The sequence below is a fragment of the Phymastichus coffea genome, unplaced genomic scaffold, assembly GCF_024137745.1.
Source record: "Phymastichus coffea isolate CEN01 unplaced genomic scaffold, Cenicafe_Pcof_1.1 PCOF00033, whole genome shotgun sequence".
Classification (NCBI taxonomy): domain Eukaryota; kingdom Metazoa; phylum Arthropoda; class Insecta; order Hymenoptera; family Eulophidae; genus Phymastichus; species Phymastichus coffea.
In genome coordinates this window covers 1,896,656-1,923,880 of record NW_026706844.1, presented here as the reverse complement: position 1 = coordinate 1,923,880, position 27,225 = coordinate 1,896,656, and the positions used below count along the sequence as shown (strand labels likewise).

The 27,225-nt window shown below is 30.8% G+C and overlaps 2 protein-coding genes across 4 annotated transcripts in view; one reads left to right on the top strand and one right to left on the bottom strand.

The window, feature by feature from the left end:
* Positions 1–26,755, bottom strand: part of LOC131663329 (uncharacterized) — a 247,439-nt gene extending 220,684 nt beyond the window's left edge. Inside the window, exon 1 of the mRNA XM_058933688.1 lies at positions 26,464–26,755. Within this exon, the coding sequence (XP_058789671.1) occupies positions 26,464–26,465 (2 nt within the window). The 5' untranslated portion in view covers positions 26,466–26,755. The remainder of the gene's footprint in view (positions 1–26,463) is intronic.
* Positions 7,655–26,245, top strand: LOC131663292 (trichohyalin-like). 3 transcript variants are annotated; one of them, XM_058933614.1, is made up of 10 exons: positions 7,655–7,819; positions 8,615–8,850; positions 22,135–22,204; positions 22,271–22,420; positions 22,511–22,804; positions 22,905–23,227; positions 23,912–24,155; positions 24,781–24,985; positions 25,316–25,619; positions 25,701–26,245. In XM_058933614.1, the coding sequence occupies exons 2-10, from the start codon at positions 8,677–8,679 to the stop codon at positions 25,860–25,862; spliced, it is 1,926 nt and encodes a 641-aa protein (XP_058789597.1). In that variant the 5' UTR covers positions 7,655–7,819; positions 8,615–8,676; the 3' UTR covers positions 25,863–26,245. The 3 variants fall into 3 exon arrangements, with proteins under 3 accessions (XP_058789597.1, XP_058789598.1, XP_058789596.1); XM_058933615.1 differs by having other exon boundaries at positions 7,656–7,819; positions 22,135–22,201; XM_058933613.1 differs by having other exon boundaries at positions 7,656–7,819; positions 22,135–22,420.
* Positions 26,756–27,225: the final 470 nt, after the last annotated feature.

Genomic DNA, 27,225 nt, shown 5'->3' with positions numbered 1-27,225 from the left:
CTTAGACAGACCGCTCATAAAAAATGGGAATTTTCAGGTAAAATAGATGATTTGATTAAATATAAAAGACTTAGAGCATTTACAGAAAAAAAACCTTCAAACTTAACAAAATAAATCCTTTTGCAAATTTTCAGAAACAAATCTTGACGTCAATTTGAAATATATACAGTACCAGAGCAAAATTTTCAAAAACAAATGGATAAAAACAAACGCTCAAAGCTTAGACGAATATTAAAATAGAAAAACAATATAGAATCTGCCCTCAAAAAACTATATCCTGAATGGATTCCCTCTAACCCAAACCAAATCCCAGATTCAAACAAAAATCTCCTCCTCGATGAGCACTTCAATTTTAAATTAAAAAATTTAAACATATCACAAACTATTGTTTTCTGAACTTAACATTAACATACCCAAACACTGATATAAAGGCGTACGACAAGGCAGAGTTCTTAGCCCGTTGCTATACATAATATACGTTGCTCTAGTTTTCTTGGACTTAGATATGAAAATCATTAACTTATAATTCGCTGATGACGTTATGCTTTATATTAAGGGGGCTCCAGCGACCACCGCCGAGGTCAAACTCCGTTAAAAATTCAACTTTCATTATGAAACCTATATTTATACTTAAAAATCATAAAATTATTTTTAAAGCAATCTGACAATGAAGTCTTGCAAGTTTTGATAATATTTTATTTATAAACAGAATAAATAGTCACTAACTCGATCTTTTTTTCCAACGAGCCAATGAGCTCGCAGCTTTGCTTGATCGTATATTCCGTATGTCTACCATATGTATAAGATGTGTTCAAAAAGTAAGGTGACTTTTCAAATTTCACGGGCAACGTACTTTCGATTATCGATTTTTTTGTTTTGTTATGTTGGTACACTCTTCCCGAACATCTGTACCAAGTTTCAAGTGTATAGCATTTTTTGTTTGGTTGTGAGAGGCGTAAAGGTTATAAGTGTTTTGCGTGCTCGGCGATTTCTTGCTATCGAAAAATATGGATCAAAGGATTTGCATCAAATTTTGTGTAAAAAATAAAATAAAGTGCTCCGAAACACTTGAAATGTTGACGGTGGCATACGGTGATACTGTTCTGAGTAAAAAAAATGTTTACAAGTGGTACAAACTCTTCCAAGATGGCCGGGAAGATGCGAATGACGAGCCTCGCTCTGGACGCCCAAGCACGTCAACAACTGATGAAAACGTTCAAGCAGTGAAGAAAATTGTTCTGGAAAATCGTCGAATCACTATCAGAGAAGTTGCTGAGGATGTTGGTATATCGCTTGGCTCGTGCTATGAAATTTTTTCTAACGTTTTGGGCATGAGACGTGTGTCAGCGAAGTTTGTTCCGAAATCGCTAAATTTTGACCAAAAGAACCGTCGCATGAGCATCGCTCAAGAACTGTTGAATGATGTCAACGATGACCCAGATTTACTCAAAAGGGTGACGAATCATGGGTATATGGTTATGATATCGAAACCAAAGTCCAATCGTCCCAATAGAAGAGCCCAGATGAGCCAAGACCGAAAAAAGCACGCCAAGTTCGATCAAATGTCAAAGTTTTGCTCACTGTTTTCTTCGATTACCATGGCGAGGTGCATCAGGAGTTCTTACCATATGGACGTACGGTCAATAAACAGTATTATCTTGAAGTTATGCGCCGTTTGCGAGAAGCAATACGAAGAAAACACCCAGAATTGTGGAAAAACAATTCATGGCTTTTGCATCACGATAATGCCCCTACTTACTCATCTTAGCTTGTGAGAGATTTTTTGGCCAAAAACAGAACCACAATCATGCCTCAGCCACCATATTCACCGGATTTAGCCCCATGTGACTTTTTCTTGTTCCCAAAACTAAAGAGATCTATGAAAGGACAGAGATTTGCAACGATTGAAGAGATAAAGACTGCATCGTTGGAAAAGCTCAAGGCTATACCGAAAAGTGCTTATGAGAAGTGCTTTAAGGATTGGAAAAACCGTCCGTTGGCATAAGTGTATTGTATCTGAGGGGGATTACTTTGAAGGGGACAACATAAAGATTGATAAATAAATAAATATTTTTTCTTAAAAATACAAAGTCACCTTACTTTTTGAACACACCTCGTATACACTATACATGCATAGGTAACCTAACCTGCACGCGACTGCAAGCGCAGTTGACAATCCACGCGCAATGCGTTTTTCGTTTAGTTGTTATCGAGATTGTTATTAAACATTATTTGTGAAATGGATGACAAAGATTCTCCGGCTCAAAAAAGCAAATGGCAAAATACTGAAAGAATAACAGTCGGTCGTCGCAAAGGCCAATTAAAAAAAAAAAACTATAAAAAGAGCAAAAAGTGAAGATAACAGAGACAATAAGCGTACAAAGAGGTTACGTGAGGTATGTATACACATACACAGTCATGTTTACATGGTATTATTTATGTAAATTTCCAAGTAAATCCGAATTATTTATACCATTTATAGGAAAGTACTAATGAGAAAATCCAAAGTACTGTTAACAATAACTTTTTGAATGGACGAGAAATCATAGAACCTGGTGTTTTGGCAAAAGAGATGTGGTGTTCCAGTTGCAAAATCCCTTTATCATTTCAATTTACCAAACAAAAAGTGCAACAAGGACTGGGGTACATTTATGACATTGAGTGTTGCAAATGTTCTAACGTAAAAACCATAAGAACTGGAAAATTCTTCAGAAAAGGAAATAACCTCATGTTTGAAATGAATGCAAAGGCAGCGCTGGGTAATTATTCAAAATTATTTTGATAAATATTTGTCTGAAAATTTGTTAACTATTATTAACATCATATATGATCAATAGGTATCATAGATTGTGGCATCGAAGAAACTCAGTTCAATTTGTTATTATCAGCACTCAATATAAAGACAGTATCGGATACCTTACTCAAGCGGTATGACAGGATAGTTAGTCCTGCAATTGAAGCCCTTGCGAGAGAAGCATATCTTGCAGCTTTGAGAGACGAAAAAGCCAGGGCCCAAAAGCTCAATGATGTAGTTTTAGACAAGTAGTGTTTTATCTCAAATAATCATTTCTATTTATGAACTTGATAACTGATATAGAAATCATGATTTTTAACACATTGTTTTCATTACTATGAGGATGATTATTGATTTATTTATAATTTTTTTTATGAGCTTCAGTTTAGTTTACAATTATAATGTATAGATACAATTTTTTTTCTATTTTTTACATTTGTTAATGATAAATTGTAAATTATCAACTTCACAATTGTGCATACACTTGAATCATCAAGTTCTAAGTCTTTATACAATTTTTTTATTATAAAATATTTACAAAACTCGTGCAATCAAAAATTTTTGTCTTATTTCTTTTTACTGCATTGGATCATCTCATTACATGAATAGTCAATACATAAAATAATCATGGAATTGTGAAAATGATATGTAATTTTTAGAATGTTCGCTACGATATTGAATAAAACATTTTTTATTGTTATTAACCGTTTATTGGCATTAATAAAATTCCATGAATGAAAACCTGTCTTTGTAATTTACTATTCATTTCGTTTCTTTTATTTTATTTGCAGGGATGTAGAAGGTAAAAGTGGATTATCTTTTGGTTTTGATGCAGGTTGGCAAAAACGAGGAACTGGAAGAGCACAATAGTATGTCAGGTAATAATGAAATATGCTCAGCAAGTACTGATTTATTTTTTTTGAATTCACGTATCAATAAAATCATGTTTTTTTTTAATAAATGTGTGAGTCGGAAGAAATGCATGGATCCATGAAATTTGTTGAGGAATTGTGATTTTTATACAGGGCACGGTGCACTAATATGTTTATATACACAAAAAATTGGCTCTTATGCTGTACGAGTGAAAGTTTGTCGTATGTGTGTTTTTGGGAAACCGCATGATTGTAGACTCAATTATGATGGTTCGGCGAAAGGGATGGAAGCAGATATGGCTTTGGAGATGTATACTGACAATCCCTTATTTGAAGAATTAAACATATTTGGCGCTCGGTTGATTATGGATAACGACTCTACTACTATTGCAGCATTACGTCAAAAAGCAAAGCACCGTATTGAATTGTGGGCTGATAAAAATCATTCGGTAAAGATTTTGTCTAATGCTCTTCATGCAATGTCGGTGGGGGGGCCTCTTGTCGATTATTTTACAGAAACTTTGAGTGGAGTTATTGCTGAATGCAAAGGTCAGCCAGATGTTCTCAAAAACAAACTGAAGGCAATAGTACCTCATGCTTTCGGGGATCATAGTTTATGTACATTTCACGAAGCAAATGAAAATTACGAATATAAACGATTACCAGGTAAAAAAGCTTTGGCAAATAATGACCTACGAACGGCTTTGGACGAACTTATGAATCGTTACATTGATGGCGCTGAAAAACTTGCACCTGCCGCTTCAACACAAGCGAATGAGTCATTTAATCATTCAGTCGCTTCAAAGTGTCCAAAATCTAAACATTTTAGCGGATCTGAATCATTTGCTTTTCGTGTAGCAGCGGCAGTTTGCCAGAAGAATACAGGTCATAATTGGATAAATGTAGTATTTGAAAGATTAGTATTCAGTCCAATCAAAGCAGGTCTACGATTCAGAATAATAAAAGAAGCTAAGAAGATAAAGAAAAAAATTTTTTCAAGTGCTCGCGCTGCGAAGATGCGCAAAAAAGCATTAAAAATACTGAGATCCTCAAAGTCTAGTAAAGCCCAAAGAAAAGAAGGAATAACTTATGAAAGTAACGTTGGATTGAGTGGCGTGCTAGACCTAGACATTCCTACGTCAACGAACAATTTTCCTCTGCCTAAATCAGTATTGAGCAATAATAAACCCGACGCGTCAATTGAGTATAAAATCATTTATTTCGACACTGAGACCACTGGATTGAGTATTGAAAACGACCAGATATGTCAGGTATAATATTTATTTCATTCAAGTAAAATTTCGCCTATCATTATGTATTTCATTCCAAGTGTGAATTCAATTTCTATAAATCAGATTGCAGCTTTTGACGGACAAACCTCATACAATGCATATATTGTCCCAACTGTACCCATCAAACCAATAGCATCACTCAAAACAGCTCTGACAGTAAAAAAAGGAAGTTTGTATCACCATAATGACAAACTGTCTACTGTATCAAGAGAGCTTGCAATAACTGGATTTTTGGAATATTTAGAATCTCACAAAACTCATATTATTTTAGTTGGCCATAACGTCATCAAGTAATTTATCGTGAAATATTGTTATGCATTGCAGAACATTTTATTGTATTCATTTCAATTTATTGTATTCATATCTTTCAGGTTCGATGCTGTGAGGATTAAAAAATTATTAATTCAATTTGAGCTGCATGAGAGATTTGAAAAAGCTGTCTATGGATATTCAGATACGTTAAACATTTTCAAAGCGAAATTATCTGGAAGAGTGAAAGCAAAAGAATCCTTTTCAGATGAAAACCTAGTCTGATGTATCTTATGAGAATATTATAAATTAGGCTAAAAGTCTTGACCAAATTGAAGAGGCTAAAGCTATTTTGAATCACAAAAAGATAGAAAAAAAAATTATCAATGCAAATAAGGAGAAATTAACAGTATTAAAAGATGTTGTCAAGACCAATGTTATTTATAACCTGGCAAAAGCAGGTATAACTGAAGATGTACTGAAGAATGTATATTCAAAAAATCCAAGAGATGGTATTAAAATACTATTATCAATGAGTATTGATAATAAAGTACGAGTTACTGCTGATATGAAAATCATTGAAGCAATCTGTGATAAAATAAAAGAAATTAGTAGTTGATAAATATTTATTTATTGTTTTTATTTACCAAACAAATGCTTTGCTAAAATTGCAAAAATTATTTCCTTGAGATGATTCAAATGATTACAGCAAATTTTTTATTTAAATTATATTTTTCGAGATTGTGAAAAAAAAATTGATGCAAATATTATTTATATTCAACCAAATTCAAGCAAATACATTCAAGCAAAAGAATTTTGTGATCTTCGAATTTTGAATCACTCAAAAAAACCGCGCGCTTCACATGCGCTACGTAAACAACATGGCGTCCGCCTACCGACCGGATACTCGTACGCTCATTCAATTTCGTGTGCAATTTTCCGAAATTATCTCGATATTTTCCACGGCTACCCCCGTTTTGCAATCGGTCAATCGAAAGTTCAAAGCTTCATCTATAATTGCATATGTTTTTTATCACGTAACCATCGCATTACGGTTAGTTATCATCGATTATTAACCTCATTTCTACTGCACTCCATAAGAGCCTATGTAAAAAGTGTCAACTTTGAGGCGAAATATCTCAAAAATTCCCACGGCTCGAGTAATAAAGGAGGATACCGTTGGATTCAGCGTGATCTTATCTATCAGAATCACTACTGCTAACCTCGGAACTTATCTATACCCGACCTCGCTGGAGCCCCCTTAAGACAGCTGAACTTGAAGATTCCAAGATTTTGATGAAAAACACTCTGAATATCGTCTCTAATAGACTAAGACTTATCAACGACGTTACATCACTAAAAACAAGCTATAGCCATTTTAATAAAGAAGGATATCGCCCTGAGGATACTGAAATTGTATTAGCAAAACAAAAATTAAACTCGTTAAATAATGTCAAATTTCTCGGATTAAATTCCGCCTACGAGCTAAACTTTTAAGGTGAGCTAAACATTTAAAATATGTACAGGAAAAATCACACAGAGTGCTTAATATCATTAAGTTCCTGACTGGTGTATAGTGGGGTGCTCATCCCTACACGCTTATCACTTTTTATAAAAGTTATATAAGGGCCAAAATTGATTATGGCTCCTTTATTTACTCTCCTATGCAAAAAGCAAGAAAAGATAAGCTAGAAAAAATTCAATCCTCTGCCATAAGAATGGCACTTGGTAAAAGTACTCTCACCAATATTTTACTTGATGAATCTAAAATAACTATGCTACAACACAGAGCTCAAACTTTATGGAAAAACTTTTTACTCAAAACTTTTAGTGTTTACAGCTCACTGGCGCGATCATCTATAAAAAATATTCGACTGACATAATTGATGATAAAAGGAAAAAAAAGTTCTCAACGAATATATCAAAAAAATAATTAGCGTCGAACACTTGATATATGGCGACGAACACTCTAGTTTATAAAACTTCGATTATTCTGTAATGAAAATACGCGTTAATACTAACAGTTTAGTTTCAAATGATTTCAAATTAGCTACGTAAAATTATTGTTTTAGAAGTTCTGAAACATTTAACGCGAACTATATGAAGGATGCTATTACACGTGAATTTAAACGACTGAATGCCGAAGCAATCAACAGCAAAGAAGTCAATTATTAGATGATAAAATGTAAAATACACGTTTTATTTGGATGTTTACCGTTTAATAAATAAATGTCGGATGATGAAGAAACAGCAATGTAAAAGTGGGCTTGTATTTTTATAAAAAAGTCAGAGAGAGAGAGAGAAGGAGAGAGGAAGAGAGAGGGAGAGAGAGAGAGAGAACGGATTTTAATTCGCTATTTTTGTAGTGTACGAGGCATGACGTCAACGAGGCTCCCCAAATAACTACACCTTCCAGCGCCGTCGCAGCTACCGTGGGCACCCAATTGCTAGCCAACTTCGTCGTTTCCCTAGTTGCTGAAAGACCGCGCAAACAGACACGCAGTTACACAAGCACTTCTGCTACCACAAATATAAATTACTAATCGGCTGTTGCCGGTGTCTCCGATCAATAGGCTAGATTACATCGCACGGCGTCTAGGTCTTCACACAAGGTATGAACTAATGATCATGTGAATCAGAGAAAGGAGAAGAACAGAGAAAGGATAATTGTACGTGTATTTTTACTCTGCATCGAACAGCACAAGCATACTATCTGCTGTTGCTATTTTCGTTGACTAGTCACTTCCTATGTTTGAACTGTTATATATATACGATTAATGCACCTGAACTCGATGCTACCTCCAACTTATTGCTATTATAAAAATTAATCGGCTGCTGATTTCAGCTTACTTTTTTATAGATCACGATCTAATAAAATTAATTTTATCCAACCGGTCGACATTCATCTTGATACCTATCTACAACTATAATCATTTCTATTCATATAAAAGTGCAATAAACGTAGCATTAATAATGTGAGTATAACTCATTAAGTTAATAGTATAACTCACAATTAGTCAGACTTGCATAACATTAATTATATAAGTCTAACTATGAGATAAGAAATACAATAAAATCTTTTCCGTATAAACCACGATCTCCTATATTTCAAGTTCTGAAAGACTATTTTTAGCTACAACTGAATCACGTATTATCATATCCAAAATAATCTAAAGTGCATTTATGAATATAAAGGTGTGTACATTAAAATATACATTTTCTTTGCATTTCTGATGAAATAAGAGAAGGACCATTATATTATTTAATTTAATAGATTATGGAGTAGTATATGGAATATTATGAACATTTTACTGATGATTAAAAATTGACTAAACATAAGTTTTCTCATATAATTTATATTAAAAGTAATTTGAATGAATTTACATGAGTTATTGACCTTCTCCTAGGGTTGAATAAAAACATTACAAAAGTACCAGCAGCGTAAAAATCAGACAGTATTCTGGTGATAATGCCTGGAGCAGGGGGTCAGCAACCCCAACGTACGACATTCAGGCCTCCCTGGGTTAAAGATGGAGGACCTCAACCCATACCTATGCCCACTGCACCATGGACTCTTAATTCGCGAAGAGACTCCACAACACATACTGACGAAGCACCTGCTTTTACGAAAATTCAACTCAAGGTATAATTTTTTACTTTTTAAACGATGATATATAAAAATCAAAAGAAATGTTAGTATAATATTTAAAATTAGATTTGACAATCGTCATACAAACATCACTATTTACGTTGCATCTTTCTTTTTGCTATCTCTAATGGATTATTCATAAATTACTATGTACTACTGTAATTAGCGGTGGTTACTCACATATCGACAATTTTATCTCAATGAAAATTATTGTTTCAAGTCATAAAAATGCAAGCGTTTTCCTCTTTACTTCCAAAAATAGTCCCTTCCCCTCTTGTTTTTATTTTTGGATCTTGATATTTACGATTTTCTAACATGAAAATGGATGAAATACGACTGGTGCGAAAGAAATAAAAATCGGCACTTGTCATACAAATAAATTATAATTAATTGTTTGTACATCAGAATATTTTATATTAACATATTAACTATGCAGGTACAACAAAACCATACAACCCTCAACTTTGTCTAAGTAAACAAAAGTTGTTAAAATCAATGAAATTTCATTGTCAAACAAAAAATTTTGAAGCTATTAACAACAAGCATGGATAAATATCTTATGAAATCTTAAAATGTGCGTAATAGGTGCTCAATAGCTAAAATAAAATCCTCCCAAAATTTTTTAATACTTGAACTGTTATTCTTGGAAAATCTGTAATATACAAAATTATTAAGCTGTGTATAAAAATTAAGAAAATGCATGTTTTTACCAGAGGCATGTAAATTGCCAATTTATTATGTAAAATTGAATTATATAACATACGTATATTTTAAGTTACTTAAACAACATAATTATAATCAAATCATAGGAGAGTAAATATGAATTAGCTTATAATATACGTTTCCTATCCGTGATTTTCTTTCGGATAAGCTTGCTAATCATATTCTTCCTCGATCGATAATTCACTACTCCATAATTTCAAAAGGAGCAAGTTTTTCCAACATTTTATTTAAATTAAATAATTTTTCTCTATCATTATTCTTCATTTAAAAACCTTTAGAAAACAATATTCTAACATTTCGAAATGAAAATTTTATTGTAGAATATTTTTTTAGAAAGGAAAAAATTATGCCCCTGGTTCCTGATAGTTTTTTTTTGTTAGATGCTCAAATCATATTTTAATGATTATTATGAATTTTCCCGAATCACTAATATGACCTATACTAAATAAATAATATTTTCACCTAAGTAAAAATAGTTTCATATTAGTATTCCAATAAATACGCTATTCTTAGCTTGTTATTTTTTAACTTAATAAATTTTTCAAACCTACAACTATAAAACAGATACTTTCTCATATAAACCGATGTGATGTTTTTTCAAAGAGATAATGAATAACAATTAAAACTCAAACACGCTTGTATCGTATTACAGATTTTATTTACACTGCTGATAAATTGAATGAGAATACAATTTTTATATTAATTTAGAAAATTTATCGACGGTGTCTGAAATTGCCCATATTGCTTTAATTAAGACTATATTACTTGTATTATATATATATAATATATTATATATATAATACATATACTATACAATATATATATATATATATATATATATATATATATAATACAATATTATTATATGCATTACTTGTAATTTTCAAAATGCATGCATTTTTTAACTTTTTATTTACAATTTCCATAATTTACAATTTAAAATACTTATTTTAATATAAAATAAATTTAATACAAAAGCTAAATAACGGAAATAGAAGTATAGATGTAGGGTAAACCAGTCCGTTGAAGTTACGTCAATTAATATAAAGTTTACAGATGTAGCACCAAAACAGCAATGAGAATCCTCGCATAGAGAAATATAAACCTTTAGGTCACGATTATTTAAAGATGCACATCTATTTCAAATGTCAGACACCGCTAGCTACGTCTTCCACCGCAATTTACTCAAATACAAAACATATACGAAAGTTCTTCTGCTCCTTTAGAAAATCCAATGATTAGATTATTATTTAATACAGAAAAACTTTTTTTTAACTATTATTATTATAAAACAACAAATTCTTAATAAAATAATTTAAAAAACCTTGTATGAGGGATTTCATTTTATATACTATTTTAATCTGTTATAGAAGTTTATGTCTCACAGAGTATGCTGACGTTCTTAAGTAACATATAGGTGTGATTCTAATTTTTTTTCGCAATCAATATTGATATGATTAAAAGAAACCGTAATATCCTCCATTGAACAAAATACATAATGTCCTAACTATTATTCCATACAAAATAGTATTTTATAAATAATACTGTAATCCTGGGAAAATCTTAGAAGATTCAAATGTAAAATTAATACGCAAATTATACAATTTTATATCAACTAATTGCAATTTATATAAACAGAAACTTCAACATTTATTAGATAACTTGCGTTTATAAAGCAAGTCTGTTGTATACTATATCGTTTCACTTTTGAAAATTTAAAATATGGAAATCCTAATTTTTTCTTATTATCTTAATATTACAACCAACATTCTAAAAAGTATGTATATCTATAATGTCGTGAACAACTACTTTGTGGAAATTTTCGAAAATTTAGGAATAAATAGTTATTCTACTTGTTCTTCCCCGTCTACACCCTACTCAAACTATTTAAAAACCTCTCACTTACCATCGTAGTATGGAAGCCCCCTTTCTTTTAATCTTCCGTTTTGCTTTTATTTTCTCTTTATATATCTCTTATGTAAACTACCCTATGTAAAATGAAGGCTGCCAATTTCTGCCCAGTTCAGCAAGCAGCTACATATAAAAAAAAAATTAATACCCGTCGGGAATCGAACTCAAAACGACCCCACGGAAACCATGAGTACGATTCCCGGCGATACAAGCGCTCTGTACATTAAATCTAGTAAATCACGGCAGCTCTTTAAATTAAAAAGAACAATAAGAAACTCAATAATAAACAAATTTCTTTTTAATTCCAAATTAGAAACCTTAAAGTCTCTTGCCATTGAGTTAATGAAGACTAATGAACATTGTTCATATGTATAACTCTACTTCCTCGTCAATGTTTGTTTGTTAAATGAATAATAGAATTCTGATTAATCATTGCTTCAGCCTAGGTTTAATATGAAGCGCTTCCACCAACATGCGTATAAGACCGCAATATTTAATTTAGAATGTCACGAGAGGAAGCCAATGAGCTTTTATATTTTAAGACACTCACGACGATGACTACTTGCCAAGCCACATATTTTTTATAAACACAACTCACATGCTTTGATTGTCAAATAAATGAAGATAAAACTTATTTTTCTCTCTACCTTCATTTTGATCTTTTACGCTAGTCTTAAAAACAACAACAAAAGTTTTTCGAAATAATTTGTTTTATTTGGTAACTGTCAATTATAATGCTCGTCGCGAGTTTTGTGTTTTTGTATCTCTTAATAATTATTAAAGTTTTTACACCCTTTTATATTTTCTTACAGTTATAGCTCTTTTAAATGGTTATTTTCTGCAAGAAAGTACCGTACAATTTTGAATGTAATACGATATCAATATATCACGTCTTTCATACTATTAATGAGAGCAGAATAAAAAATTATAGCATTATGAACTCGTTTCTCCAGAACTTGCGTACAAATTATATTTTCTTTAGAATGTTTACTAATTATCATATTAATTTACATGCGAATTAGTAACATACTAAGTTGAACACAAAGTAACAGTAAAGTTAGAAGTCAATGTATAAAAAATACGCTGTGCATACACACACACAAAATACTTTGACAAGCCTATGTGAGATTTAAAATAAAGTTGTATGCCCACATAAAATATCACAAAGCTTCGGAATAAATATATAAAAATTTTATTCTGTATTACTTCGTGTAAAAATACTTAATTTCGTTATATAGTTAAACTTATATGACGTTATTTCATATAAGTTTTTCATATTAAAATGTTTTTCACTTTAATCTATCATACTCATATACGTGATGCCACTAGTTAGTCTAGGGACCATGGACCTTCTCGTGACCGATCGATGTGCCATTGAACACTCAAGTTTTTTAGACGTATGAACCTCCTGAATCCGAATTTCGACAGTATTTAGTTGAACAAAGCGACTTTCAATTATTTATTAACAATTTAATTGTTTAAACCGCTATAACTATTTTTGTAATTAATTTACACATTCCGTGAAAATGAAAAACAATGGTAAATTTCATAACAAAAAAGTGGCATTTTGTTAATTGAATAAATATTAATTAGAAGCCGAGATATGACGGTTTAATTAACAAAGTCCCGTGATATCGGATTTTTCATTTGTTTAAATCATTATAACTTTGTTTTTAAAAAAATTACAGAAACCGGTGACCAACGAAATGATTTTTTATTCTATGAAGAATCCGCCGCTTTTTTATCCGATTGCAAACATATTTGTTAGAATGAAAGATATTGCAATGTAGCAAATAAAAAAGTACGCCGACGCGGAAAATTCATTTATTTAAACCGCTGTCACCATTTTTTTACTCAAGTTACAAGTTTGATCAACCAACTAAATGATTTGCAATTCCATAAAAAATCCATTGCATCTAAGCTGATGTAAAAATAATGACTGGAACCCAAGATATGTTACAATTACTGCGAGTGCGAAATGCGGCTATACCGACAATGGCAAGCGTCGTCCCTGAATTGCTTTAATTAATTCCTCATATTTCTGCCTCTACATAATATTTTTACATTTCGATAGGGTCGAGATAGTCTTAACATATCTTGCAACTATATTATGCTATGTTAGTAAAATTATAAAAAAATATATAGTAAAATATTCTACATTGTCATCAACGTTCATTAATGTTTCTAATCTTTAATTGTAATCGACATTGTCAGTGTTAAAAAATTATCAAGTTTTTAAAGAATGATGCGAAAACACAATATTTCTCTGTTTACGTTATTTCAATTAAAATTTACTTAACTGTAAATATCTTTTTTCATGGTCTAGTTGTAAATTAAAGTTGACAAGTTGAAATAAATAATGCACTGTTATTTGAAATTTTTATATGTATTGTATAGTATACATTTTATTATAATCTTAGTTATTATTAATCTGTAGAATATTTAAAAAATGAAAATAGGCGTACATTCAATTATATTTATTTTTGCAAGTTTTAGATTTTTGACATTCACAAAATGAACAGCAAGGAATTCCATTTGCAACACATATGCATGACTGTCTGGTGCAAGTTTTGCCGGTGCAATTAAAAATTAATTCATCAAGTGGTGGCAATAAAATTTGTATAGTTTCAGGGACAAGTGTGTCATCTTGCACTTTCCAACAAAACTGTAATAGATTCAGTAAATCTGCCCTCTTATTCAATATATGTTTTTTATAAAAAAGCCATATAAAAAGCTCTTCGAATGTGCAAGTGCATTGATTAACTTGTAGCCAGCAAATCTTCAACTAAAGAATTCTTTAGTGATCAATTATAAGTCCAGATCCTTTCTACATTAAAAGTTTTACATTTCGATGTTACTTTCCATACTTTAACCGAATACTCTTCTGCTCGCTTTACATCCCTTTCAATAGAACTTTCAGAATAATCTAATATAGAATAAAAAACAAATTTATTCATTATACAAATTTCAAAATTTGTGAAAAATAGATTTTTTATCGAATTGTGAATCATTTAGATGCTTGACCAAGTCTGTCACTTGAGTAGAAAAAAGCTAACAGTGGTTTAAACAAATAAATCTTCAGTGGTGGCGGAAGTCCAATATCACGGTACTTTGTTAGCTAAACTGTCATATCTCGACTTCTAATTAATATTTTTTCAACTTACAAAATGCTACTTCTTTGTTATGAAATTTGCCATCGTTTTTCATTTTCACAGAACTTGTAAATTGATTATTAAAATAATTACAATGGTTTAAACAATTAAAGTGTTAATAAACAATTGAAAATCGCCTCCTTCAACTAAACACCCTCGTAATTCGGATTCAGGAAGCCAAAATACGTCTAAAAAATTTGAGTATTCAATGGCACATCGATCGGTCACGGGAAGGTCCATGGTCCCTAGACTAACAAGGGAACCACCCCAATCCGACCTCACCGATTTAAATGATTTTGGGATATGTTGTAGTACTTGAAAAAAATTAGATATGTGTTTTTTTTATCGGCCCATAAGGGCTTTTAAGGGGTGAAATCCACCCTGAAAATCAACCCCTAAAATCAGTTTTTTTAATATTTCTCAGCATTAAATGAATATTTTTCAGTAAACTCAACGTTAAAAAATTTCTTATAAAAAGGCGCTTTTACGGACATAACATTTATACCGAAGGGTTGGAACCCCCTTTTTAATAGGGGTAAATACACTATTTTTTGTACTGTTTTACGACATGTAATATAGTAAATCAGCTCGAGTGATTTAAAAATCGCACTGATAATGAGAAAATACCAAAATTAAATTGATGTGTTTCCGGATTTAAAAAAAATAATGTTTAAGGGGTGTTTCACCCCCTAGAAACTATCCCCGTCAAACTATCAACAGGTTAATCCACCTAACCTTGGGATAAACAAATTTAGTCGTTTGTTATTTCTAGAAATAATTTAATCCTATGCATGAGCGAGCTACCTCAACTAACCAACCTGCCTCTAACCCACCAAATCCCCATAAACCACCCTTACCGAACCACATGCAGGCTAACCCACCCTAATCCTGGGAAAAGCAACTTTAGTCATTTGTTATTTCTTGAAAGAATTGAATTTTACACCATAAGCGAGTTATCCCAGCTAAATCATATCCACCTCTTGTCCACCTACCCCTAACCTATCTAACCCCCACCCTTATAAACCACCCTCACTGAAACACAAGCAGGCTAAACCTCCTAACTCTGGGAAACACGAGTTAAGTCGTTTGTTATTTCCTGAAATAATTTAATCCTACGCCTGAGCGAGCTACCTCAACTAACCAACCTGCATCTAACCCAGCAAACCCCCATAAACCACCCTTACCCAACCAAATGTAGGCTAATAGACCTAACTTTAGGAGAATTGAGTTTATCAGTTGCTTTTTCTTAAAATAATTGATTTCTACACCGTACGTGGGGTATCCCATTTTTTTTTGATAAAATATATCTGTAGCTCAAACATAATTTATGATAAATAAAAATATGTTTAATTTAATATCAAACGTGTATTGGCAAATTTGCGCAATTTTTTCTCGGTAAGTTCCATTTTTATTAATTGTTTTCGCCCAACGTTTAAGTTAACTTATAGATGAAACTTTTTTGAATCTATGTTGTGTACAGTATCCAGTTTTAAGTTTTTGTTTTTTTCGCTCCTCCAAAATTCTACGGCTCTTTGTTTATAATCAAATGTGATTTCTTCATCATCATTTGTGCACTGATTTGTTGGTGCAAAATCAGGATCAGGAAAGTAATGTTGAACTTCATCTTCGATTATTTTAGCAACAGTATCTTTATAATCTTCATGAAAATCTAACGTCTCTTCAACAATCATATCAATATCATTAAACTCATACACGGCATCTATTAATATTTCTTTCAACTTTTCTGACAATTTAATTTCTTTGAAATTAATCTGGCTATCTGGTATTTATAAACTTTGAAAATATGCTAATAATAAATTGACTACGTTCAAAGGATTGATCTTCATGTTTTAGTCTAAAACAAAATCAAGATATAAATACTCTTTTTTGCAGTTGAATAATTTTACAAAAGACAAAAGAAAACCTAGTCTACGTATAGATAGAATTCGATCATACGTTTTTAACAGTTATATTTCACATGTTTACAAATCAAAATATTTGAATAAAATTATACATGATAAGTGACATAAATACTTACGTAGTAGACAAAAACTTTTCTTCTTGTTATGTACTATATTTTCGTGTTCGGGAAATTTGTATGTAAATATAGAAATAAGTTTATTTATAAATCCAGCACTATAAAAAAATTTAACTTTTTAAATACTTGACTTTTCTTCAACTACTATGAATAATGAAATATGTATCGGATGTCTTATTATCCTAAGGGGCGTAGATTTGATATAACTTATCTTCTTCGAGCCATTGATAAGACAAAATTGTAAATAAGATAAAGTGTACAGCAAAGTAAAGTACCAACAAAAAGTAAACTAAACCACAAGTGAAAATTGAAAAAAGTAAACAGTTTATAAGTATAGGGATTGAGACTATAATAACTATTTGAAACTATTAATATAATCAATTATTTGTTAAAATTTATTTTCTCATTGACAAATTGTAAATGATTAAAAAAGAAATAATAAGTATATTAAACTTCCACTTTTGAAATTAATAAATTTTAACTGTTATTACTTGTTATTTTTCTTTATTACGAATTAACTTTACGTTTAAAAAATAATACCTATTATTATTAGTCTTTTATACACAGCTATATGTAATACAATGCAAATAATATTTAAAAAATAACTGATACTACAACTGTTATTATTAATTTCGAAAAAACAAAATAGTTAATAATTATTTATAATTTATTTTAGTCTCAAATCTTATATTTATAAGCCGTTATTAATTATTTTTATCTTTTTTGTATTTATAACGAAAAGAAAATAATAATTATTACATAAAATTTGTAATAATTGGGACATATTGTTATGCAACATGAATGTTATTCAAGAAATACATTTATTTTTCGCTATTTATATAAGGTTAGCCAGTATGTGGTTCGGTAAGGGTGGTTTATAAGGGTGGGGGTTAGATAAGTTAGGGGTAGGTGGATAAGAGGTATATGATTTAGCTGGGATAACTCGCTTATGGTGTAAAATTCAATTCTTTCAAGAAATAACAAATGACTAAAGTTGCTTTTCCCAGGATTAGGGTGGGTTAGCCTGCATGTGGTTCGGTAAGGGTGGTTTATGGGGATTTGGTGGGTTAGAGGCAGGTTGGTTAGTTGAGGTAGCTCGCTCATGCATAGGATTAAATTATTTCAAGAAATAACAAACGACTAAATTTGTTTATCCCAAGATTAGGTGGATTAACCTGCTGATAGTTTGACGGGGGTGGTTTCTAGGGGGTGAAACACCCCTTAAACATTTTTTTTTTAAATCCGGAAACACGTCCATTTAATTTTGGTATTTTCTCATTATCAGTGCGATTTTTAAATCACTCGAGCTGATTTACTATATTACATGTCGTAAAACAGTACAAAAAATAGTGTATTTTCCCCTATTAAAAAGAGGGTTGCAACCCTTCGGTATAAATGTTATGTCCTTAAAAGCGCCTTTTTATAAGAAATTTTTTGACGTTGAGTTTACTGAAAAATATTCATTTGATGCTGAGAAATATTAAAAAAACTGATTTTGGGAGTTGATTTAATTGGCTCTTACTTTTTTTACGCTAATGTAAATCAACACAATTTTTTGCAATTCTTGAGAGACCATTTACCTGGTTTACTTGAAGATGTTGATTTGGAAACTAGACGAAGAATGTGGGTGCAATTAGATGGTGCACCACCACACTTTGCTCGAATAGTAAGAAATTATCTCAATGAACGATACATAAATCAATGGATTGGACGTGGAGGGCCCATTACATGGCCCCCTAATTCGCCTGACTCAACTTCACCTGATTTTTATCTTTGGGGATACCTAAAAAATACTTGTTATGAGCAACAACCAACGACACGAGAAGACATGATGGAACGCATACGAAGAGCTTGTGCAGCAATTCCACGAAATGTTCTTCTCTCAACTTTAACAGATTTTTTGAGAAGATGTCAATTGTGCATTAAAGCTAATGGCGCTCAGTTTGAGCATTTACTTAATGGTCAAACGTAAAATTAAGAATGCTTCACTGGAATAAAATACCCCGAATAGTAAGAGGCAAAAGGACTTACTGAAATAAAGCACCCTGAATAGTGAGAGGCAAGGGGACTCACTGAAATAAAGCACCCTGAACAGTGAAAGGATTCAATTAAATCATACACCCCAAAGGGAACATATTTCTATTACGTTTACGTCGTTGTTCCTGATAAGAGCAAAAAATAGGAGATTAGTGCTGAATAGACAGTGGTAATAATTGATACTTGGCTAGTCCAGGTTTTGAATAATTAAAATTTAAAAATAAGAACTTTACTTTGCATTTTACAACAATGTATTTCAAGTTACTTCAACATGTTTACTAAAATGTATGCGATCTTACCATAAAAAATTCTCAAAAAAAATTGTGTTATTAGGTTATTGGGCTATTGGGTTCTTGAGTTTTTGACTTATTAATTTTTTCGGATCCAGATTTCAAAACCAGAGGTGCCGTTGTCAACGTGCATTCCAAGCTTACATCAGTTTTTTAACGTTTTCCTCAAATTTGACATTTATTTGCCCTTACCAATGACCTTGATAAAAATATTATTTTGAACGTAAAATTTCCCGCTCTTTTCAAATCCGGAGTCAAAAATAAGTGGTTCCATTCAAAAAAATGACTCTGACCTTGAAATAACCTTCAAAACCGACTTCAGGTCAAAGTCATTGGTACCCGTAAATGTCCCCCATTATCCCTTCCAACTTTTGTCTGAAACATTTTTTCGTATGTGCACAAGCATCTGAGATATTTTCCACTATAGGTTAAAATGGCCCACCCTGTATATACACACACACATATATATACAATCTGATTTTACATGTAATTTTCATGCCCATCCTACACAACAAATGAGCCAACAGTTGCCGTTGGTAGCTATCAAATATATCTAAATACGCACAATGCGTGATCAGCACTAGATCACTGAAAGTAAAAGCATCGTCGACTATAAAGTTAATTGAAAAGAATAATTATTATAAAACCTAAATAGTTTTATAAATATTCCTACGAAAAGTTAATCTGAAATCTCACAAAGGCAAAAGTTTGAAATATTTAATCTTTTCAAAAATAATTAATATAAAAACTTATAGAACATATGATAGATTATTCATTAAGATCATATATTACTATTTAGTATAAAATATATTACTATCACTTATGAATAGAAATGAAATCATTTACCTTCCTCTTACATTTTTGAAGATTTCAGATTTTTATAGCTAAGATATACGGTATGTAGACAATTTTGCACGGCTTTATTGTACACATAAACTATTTTCCACAATAACATGGCGTGCATCAGCGTGTATCAATTATTACGTCTTGTTACTGTACATTATAATTTGTATGTATAATAAAATCGCCCACACGCCAAATATAGATATACGATTGAAACTGTCTTATAACTAGTCATTAAAGTTATATTATTCAATAAAAAATCGTTAACATCATTTATGTGAGTGAAAATAAATAACTATGAAACAGATATGACATGAGATATGAATTGATACGATATAATGTGATATGATATGATATGACATGACAAACCTATGTATGACTATACTATGGCATATAACTAATTTTTCTAATTGTCAATTTTATATTGTACTTTTTCAATGAAGGAACATTTAGAAACTATTAAAGGTAGTATTTCATTAGTATACAGATAAAATCTATCGTAAAAACTACTATGATGTTCATTTTTAAAATTACAGAACAAAAGAGTAACGCTGAAATAATCAAAGGATTTGATAAATTTTCTTTGACGTGAACATAAACATTATTGAATGTCTCATAATCTCTTTAAGAAAGTTTCTACTGCGTAGACTGATTTTTAGTTGAAGGAAATTTTTGCGTTGACGGTTTAAGATTTATTTAAATATTTAGAAAAGTTTTGAGAAAATTGATTACGCTTAAATTTATTATGATTATTATTATTTTGTTCAAAATTAGTCTTTGGAATCTTAAATAAGTATAAATAAAAAATCCTTATATAATTTTATTATAGTTGAAATTTTAAACGGCTTAACAATGTGATTCACCTTTTCTCGTTTTAGCAAAAATAATGACAGACAAAAAAACAATATTAAAATGCATGATTTTGTAGTATCTTAATTTTTTTTTCACGTATGAAAGTTTTTTCAGTGTTGCAAGCGAATCGATGATATGTAAAGGAGTTATTCTGTAAGTTGAATAAAAAAAACAAATAAATGATGTTAATGACTTTCTATCAAACAATATACTTTATCAACTAGTATGCGCAACAGATTCGACCATAACTTATAGTCATACACATGAGTATGTCTAACTTTGCTAGTCATGTCGCTTACTTTTTAACTAAAAAGAGCCGGAGATTATATCACCAAACGACTGACACTGTCTTATACTAGTCATTAAAATGATATTATTCAATATAAATTATTGTTAATTTTTTCCACTCCTGATGTTTGATAATTATATTAGTAATCTTGATCTTAGGAGTCGTCCCTATAAATAAACTAAACACTTATTTTATTATAAACGTTTCGCAATTTTATTTATTGCCACCTCAGTACATCTGTTGAATATATATATTATTATAAATAAATGAATTCTTTCAATATTAATATTGTATTATAATATAAACATACGTTTTGTAATGTAGATAAAATTGAATAAATTAAGAGTTCTTCCGCACATACATGGTCTGTTATAAACATTACACTTTTAATTAAATAAATATTAATTTTTCTGTCTAATAATAAATATAAAAATAGAATAACAATCTTTTGTCAGTTAGGTAAAAATATAGTTTGTCAATTGGGTAAAAACACATCATGATCAGCAAATTAAAAGCTAAGTAACTGTTATGTATATAATGACATATCGTACTGTATATGAAATAAAAGAGAAAGACAGCGAGAGACACAACAAGAGAAAAAGTGTACTTGACGAGTGGGGGAAACACTGGAAGGAAAGGGAATTAGTGATGTATTGTAATAACTATGTTTATTTTTCGTACTGAAACTAAGTAGATTTTATGATGTTGAGTATTCTTGAGTATTGATTGTTTAAATATTTTGTGTCTTCCTGTGAATTGATGGTATTATCCGTAATTTTAATATACACCGACTCTGCGATGCATCTCTTTCTGTAATTAGCTTCTAAATGCATGATTTTTGCATTCTCCCAATCAAATTCATGTTCTGGATTATTCACGATATGGGCCGGTATAGGTAAAAGTTTAAATCTAGAGTTGACTGGATCTTCAATAGTTTTTTTATTAAAAAGATATTATTCAATGAAAAATCGTTAACATCATTTATTTGAGTGAAAATGAATAAATAACTCTTGAATAAAGCATCCAAAAACTATAGTGCTGATTTGTTGTCCGAATATATAATTCTTTGTAACGGTTACAGAAGTAAAAATTATAAAACATAAACTAAATAAAATAAATTAATAAGAATTTTTGGTTGTTTAGAGCGTATCGAAATCGACAGATGTAAAGCCAGCTGACATCAGTTCGTCAACATCATCCTCGAGAGAAGGTCGTAAGTCGAGCAAAATTACGATTATCCCATCACAACAGCAACAAAATAAGAACGAAAAGAATACAGGTCAAACAGCAACGGCAGCCCCGTCAAACGTTCAGAAAAACGGACGAACGGAGCCAACTTCGAGACCACAGCTCGAACGCCAGACCCGCTTGGATAAATCGAGGTCTCGCAGCGATCATATTGCTCTGTCCAAAAGCGAAAGCACAACTGGCAAGTATTTCCGTTTAAGTTTACAGCAATAAACTGTGAATCATATTGACATACCGTCAACAAACATCTATTTAATGATTATCGATGAAGGAGCCCCCACACTATCAAAAAGTGCGTCAAGGGCTAACGTACCACCACCCCCACCACCAAGGCCACCACCTCCACCTCCCGCAAGAACTGTACTAAAAGACCTACCACCTCTTAGTGACAAACAACAAAAAACTCTGGAAATGCTGAAGTCACGGCCACGTAAAAGACCAGACTGGGCCTGCATGATGAAAGAAGTGGAAAGCGGTAAAAAGCTTCGGCATGTCACGTGTAACGACAGAAGCGCGCCTATCATCGAAAGAGTTAAGGTTACCAAAGTTGCCGATGACCCAGCTGGTAAATTTTAAATACCTCTCGAGCTTTTAATCTCCAATAGTCTCCAAATATTCCAAATATCTGATACTCTTGTCTTACGTGCATATAATTTGTTTTGTAGGCAGTGAACACTTTGTGTTTGACTCTGAAAAATCTAATCCGCATAATAAATTATTGAAACAAATTCAAGAAGGCGTAAAGCTTAAAAAAGTCATTACCAATGATAGATCTAAGCCTATACTTGAAGGCTTAAGAAAATTTAGAAGACAGCTGACAATCGAAGAACAGATACAGAAAGCTGAGCAGGCGCCTATTGAGGAAGAGGTTCCGGATGAAATGGATGACATTGATGCCATTCGCGATGATCTTCAAAGTACTAAACAAATGCTGGCATTAGAACTCAGAAATAAAGAGGCCTTAGAAAGAGAAAACAGGAGGCTACAGGTATATTACATTCCGCGTATCCGTGAAAGTTACAACAAATGTCATATCATTACTTTTCATTTTAATAACATTTACTACCTCTTCTTAGTTTTCATAGTGATATTTTTATAAACTGTCAAATAGACACACCATTATAAAAGTATACTTTTTAAATAAGAATTACGAAAACGATAAATATGAAAGAGTATTATTTATAACAGCATTTGACTAAAAGTGTTTGAGTTTTTCTTCGAATTATTGACACTAGCAGTATCCAATCTTAAGAATTTTTAGTAAAATATATAATCATGTATTTAAAAAACAATTTTGTTACATAATTCTTAAACACCACTCACTCTGTACAACAGGCTGCTTTTTCATACTTTTGCATTTGAAAAGGTTTCTTATATTGTAGCTTTTTTAGTAATACTTTTTTAAATCCACACTCTATTCAACATACTAATCTAACATTTTCATGAAGTAGAATTATTCACTTGCAAAAAATCTTAAACTGGACCATCGACTTTGTTCTATGAAGATAAAGTACTATAGTGCGGAGCGAAATATGTGAGCAAAATGCTAAAATCGCAAAATCAAAAGAAGTGTTCGGATAGCTAGATTAATGTAAAATTACAGAGCCCCTTCGATAATAATCCCGAAGTACTCGAGCTTCAGAAGCTTCAACGTGACCAATTTGAATCACAGGCAAGAATTCTGAACCTTGAAGTAGAGTTGGAGCGGGAACGTTCACAAAAAACCGTTCAAGAATACAAACAGCAAGATCAAAAGCTTGCCAATTCGTTAAAAAAGGAAGCCAAAGACGCTAGACAAGATGCTGAGAGACTTGAGAAAGAGTTTGCTATCGTGGCTGAAGAACGAGATAAAGCTAAAATTGAACTTGAAGAAATGAAGGCAAAATTTGCTAATCTTGAAAAACGTATGAAAGTTGGTATGTTCCTTCATGGGATAGAAAAATTATACGAGTTGCATGAGATTCATTTGATTTAATACCCAATAACCCAAATAACCACCAATAAATGGAATATTTTCATTCCAATATGCTTATTTGCATGTATATTTTATACATTGTGTCACTATTATTTACATTTGATAAGAAATCAGATTTTATTTTATAACAAATAATAAACATAGTATAAATGTAATAATATAGTAATATAACATACAAGTGTTTCATTTGATTTATTAATAAAACAAGCTAGAAAGTACTATACATTTTGTTAAATAGCTAGCTATGTCACCTACGTAAATTATTCATAAATTTTCTATTCAAAATAATACATACAATTTTTTAATCATTATGCATCATAACTGCATCATAAAGAAATAAGCCATTATAAATAAGATATTAGAAGACGTATTAGTCTGAATCAAATTATGAATTAAAATCTGATTATGAATCAGAATCTGACTAATGAATAAACACGAATACATTATCGAAGTTAAAACTAATGATCAAGTTAACAGCAAGACTGACCTTAATAGTTCTGAAAGTAAGAATGTGTTAATTATAGAACTGACAGATAATACACTTGAATCATGGTGGAATTTTTTAGGAATGGCTTTGGCTGGATGTCCAAGTGCCAAAGACGTAGCCAAAATAGCATCTCAAAAAAGTATGGAAAAAACTGATCTGGAAGAAAGTGAAGAAGAGGAAGAATATTCTGAGGAAGAAAGCGAGGAAGATGATCAAAAAAATGCAGAGGAAAAACGTCAACTCAGAGAAATTAAATTAATGAAAATAAAAGTTAAAAATTTCAAGTTAGTAACTGTGGTGTCTTTAGTAAATAAAATGATTCAAATAATACCTTTGTAATATTAATTTTGAATTTGGAATGTAATATATTTTTTCAATATATTAAAAATTCTTGTAATAAGAGAATTTTTTTTATTGTTTTAAGATGATTTTCATCTCAATGTAGCTCCAAATAAAAATCTCTTGTAACAAGATATATTTTTTAATGCACAGAGAGTCCTGTTTGCTCAAAATTACTGATTATGGTTATAAAAATACCATTTTTTTCAAAAATAAAATAATAAATGAAATATATAACTTAAGAGATATAAACGAATGTTATACTTCTTTTACAGAGACAAAACTATTAATTCCAAAAAAGAGAGACAAGTACTGAAAGTACAAATTAAACAACAACAAAACCTGTTGAAAGAAGAAAACAAAAAATTTAAAGGTTTACAAAAAGAAGTTGATAAAATGGCAAAATTAATGGCTGGAGATAACGAAGAAAATGATGAAGAAGAGGATGAGGAAGATGAAGAAGAAGAAGAAGAAGAAACTGAATCAGAAGAAGAATCTGAATCCGAAGAGTCAGAAGAAGATGATTTTAAAACTGATGATGAAAATGCTCCAATAGAAAAACGTAAAGAAAAATTACAGGTGAATAGTTTTAATTTAAAATTTCATAAATTTTTATTAAACTGTTTTCATGTCATAGATAATTTATTTTAATTATTTCAGAACTGTGTAAAAAGACATGAAGGTCGATTAGCAGCATTGAAGAAAGGCAATTACTTGTTGAAAGCACAAGTTGATCGCCTTAAAGATGATTTAGCAAAACAACGTGAGGAAAGCATTTCTTTACAAGAAGATCTAGATTCAGTGTTAGCAGAACTAGGTTAAACAAGAATTATTACTTACAATAATAATTGCATAATAAATCAAGAAATATCTTTTAATATTTGAACAATTATAAAATAACAATAAATGCTCCATTATTTGTCAAGTGAATTTTATATAGGGTATATAGTCATCTTAAGTTAACTAAATAATATACAAAAAATGGTTGATTCATAACTTTTTGTTTTTTATAAATTATGTAATATTTATTCAGAATTATATACATTCAGATTTATTATTATTTGTTGTCTTACAAAAGAGTATTAATTTCTTTATGCAGTTAACACATTAGAATGTAAAATAATTTTTTATTGTATTGTAGAAAATGGAATTTGCAAATATCTAAGTGATAAAGCATATCTAAAAATATATAAAAGCTTCTAAACATACATTGTAAAAGTATTGCTAAAATAACTTCAAAACTATTTGTAAGATTGATAACAAATATTGTATTTACTGCTTATATTATCAAAGTTTATAATAAATAATTCCAAAAAGAAATTACAAATCAAATACACTGTTGATTACTTATTCGTAATGTAAATTGTAATTATTTATAATAGAATTTACGAAAGTTTTAGGTTAATTTAGAAATATCACTCACATTTCTTGGAAAATTCGTGCGTAGTTTGTTTTCTTATTTAAATTAACAAACGAATGTTATTGAAGGATTAAAAGTAAATAGCAATCACAAGCTTATCATGTACATAATATAATCGTCAACAATTGATAACCCTGAAAATTTGGCAACCGTTCAGGTCAATCACTACTTGTCATATTGATTCTCGATCCTAATTTGATGTAGCCATGGGCGATTTTAATCGATTTTTAATAATCGTTCGATTATTTCCGGGGTTAATCGATTATCGAATCAATTAATTGAGCCATAGATTAAACTTAACTCGATTCATTTAGAACTAGTAATCGAAATCGAAGTTTATTAAGTTTACTAGATGGCGGTGGTTTCGTTTCGTTTCGTTTTAATGGCTGTGGGTACCTGAGGACTCCGATGCGCCACAATTCAAATTTGAGAGATAAAATTTGAAATTTAAAAGTATTTTAAAGTTTTTATTGGTAAAAAGGGTAGGAGAAGAAGAGTAGGGAGAGTGTATGAATTATTTTATAAGGTATATGTGTAGGAAGGGTATAGTAATGATTGATTTTAGTTGTCGGTAAAATAGGTGTTTTGAATTTGTGGTATAATAGTGTGGATGTAAAGAGTTAAGTTCGGTATATAAAAAGATTTTGGAGGAAGTAAAGTTATATAAATAGGTTGCATTGTTTTAAAAAGTCTGTTATGAATTTGGATGTTATTTCATTTGGATTAGTTAATATTTCCTCGATGGATGTTGGGGGTTGTTTTTTC

Excerpts from the sequence above, each read along its gene's own strand:
- LOC131663292 (XM_058933613.1), top strand. The coding sequence starts at position 8,677 with ATGCCTGGAGCAGGGGGTCAGCAACCCCAACGTACGACATTCAGGCCT. Across the intron at positions 8,851-22,134 it reads TTACGAAAATTCAACTCAAG|AGCGTATCGAAATCGACAGA; the intron begins GTATAATTTTTT and ends TTGGTTGTTTAG. Across the intron at positions 24,156-24,780 it reads TGAAAAACGTATGAAAGTTG|GAATGGCTTTGGCTGGATGT; the intron begins GTATGTTCCTTC and ends GGAATTTTTTAG.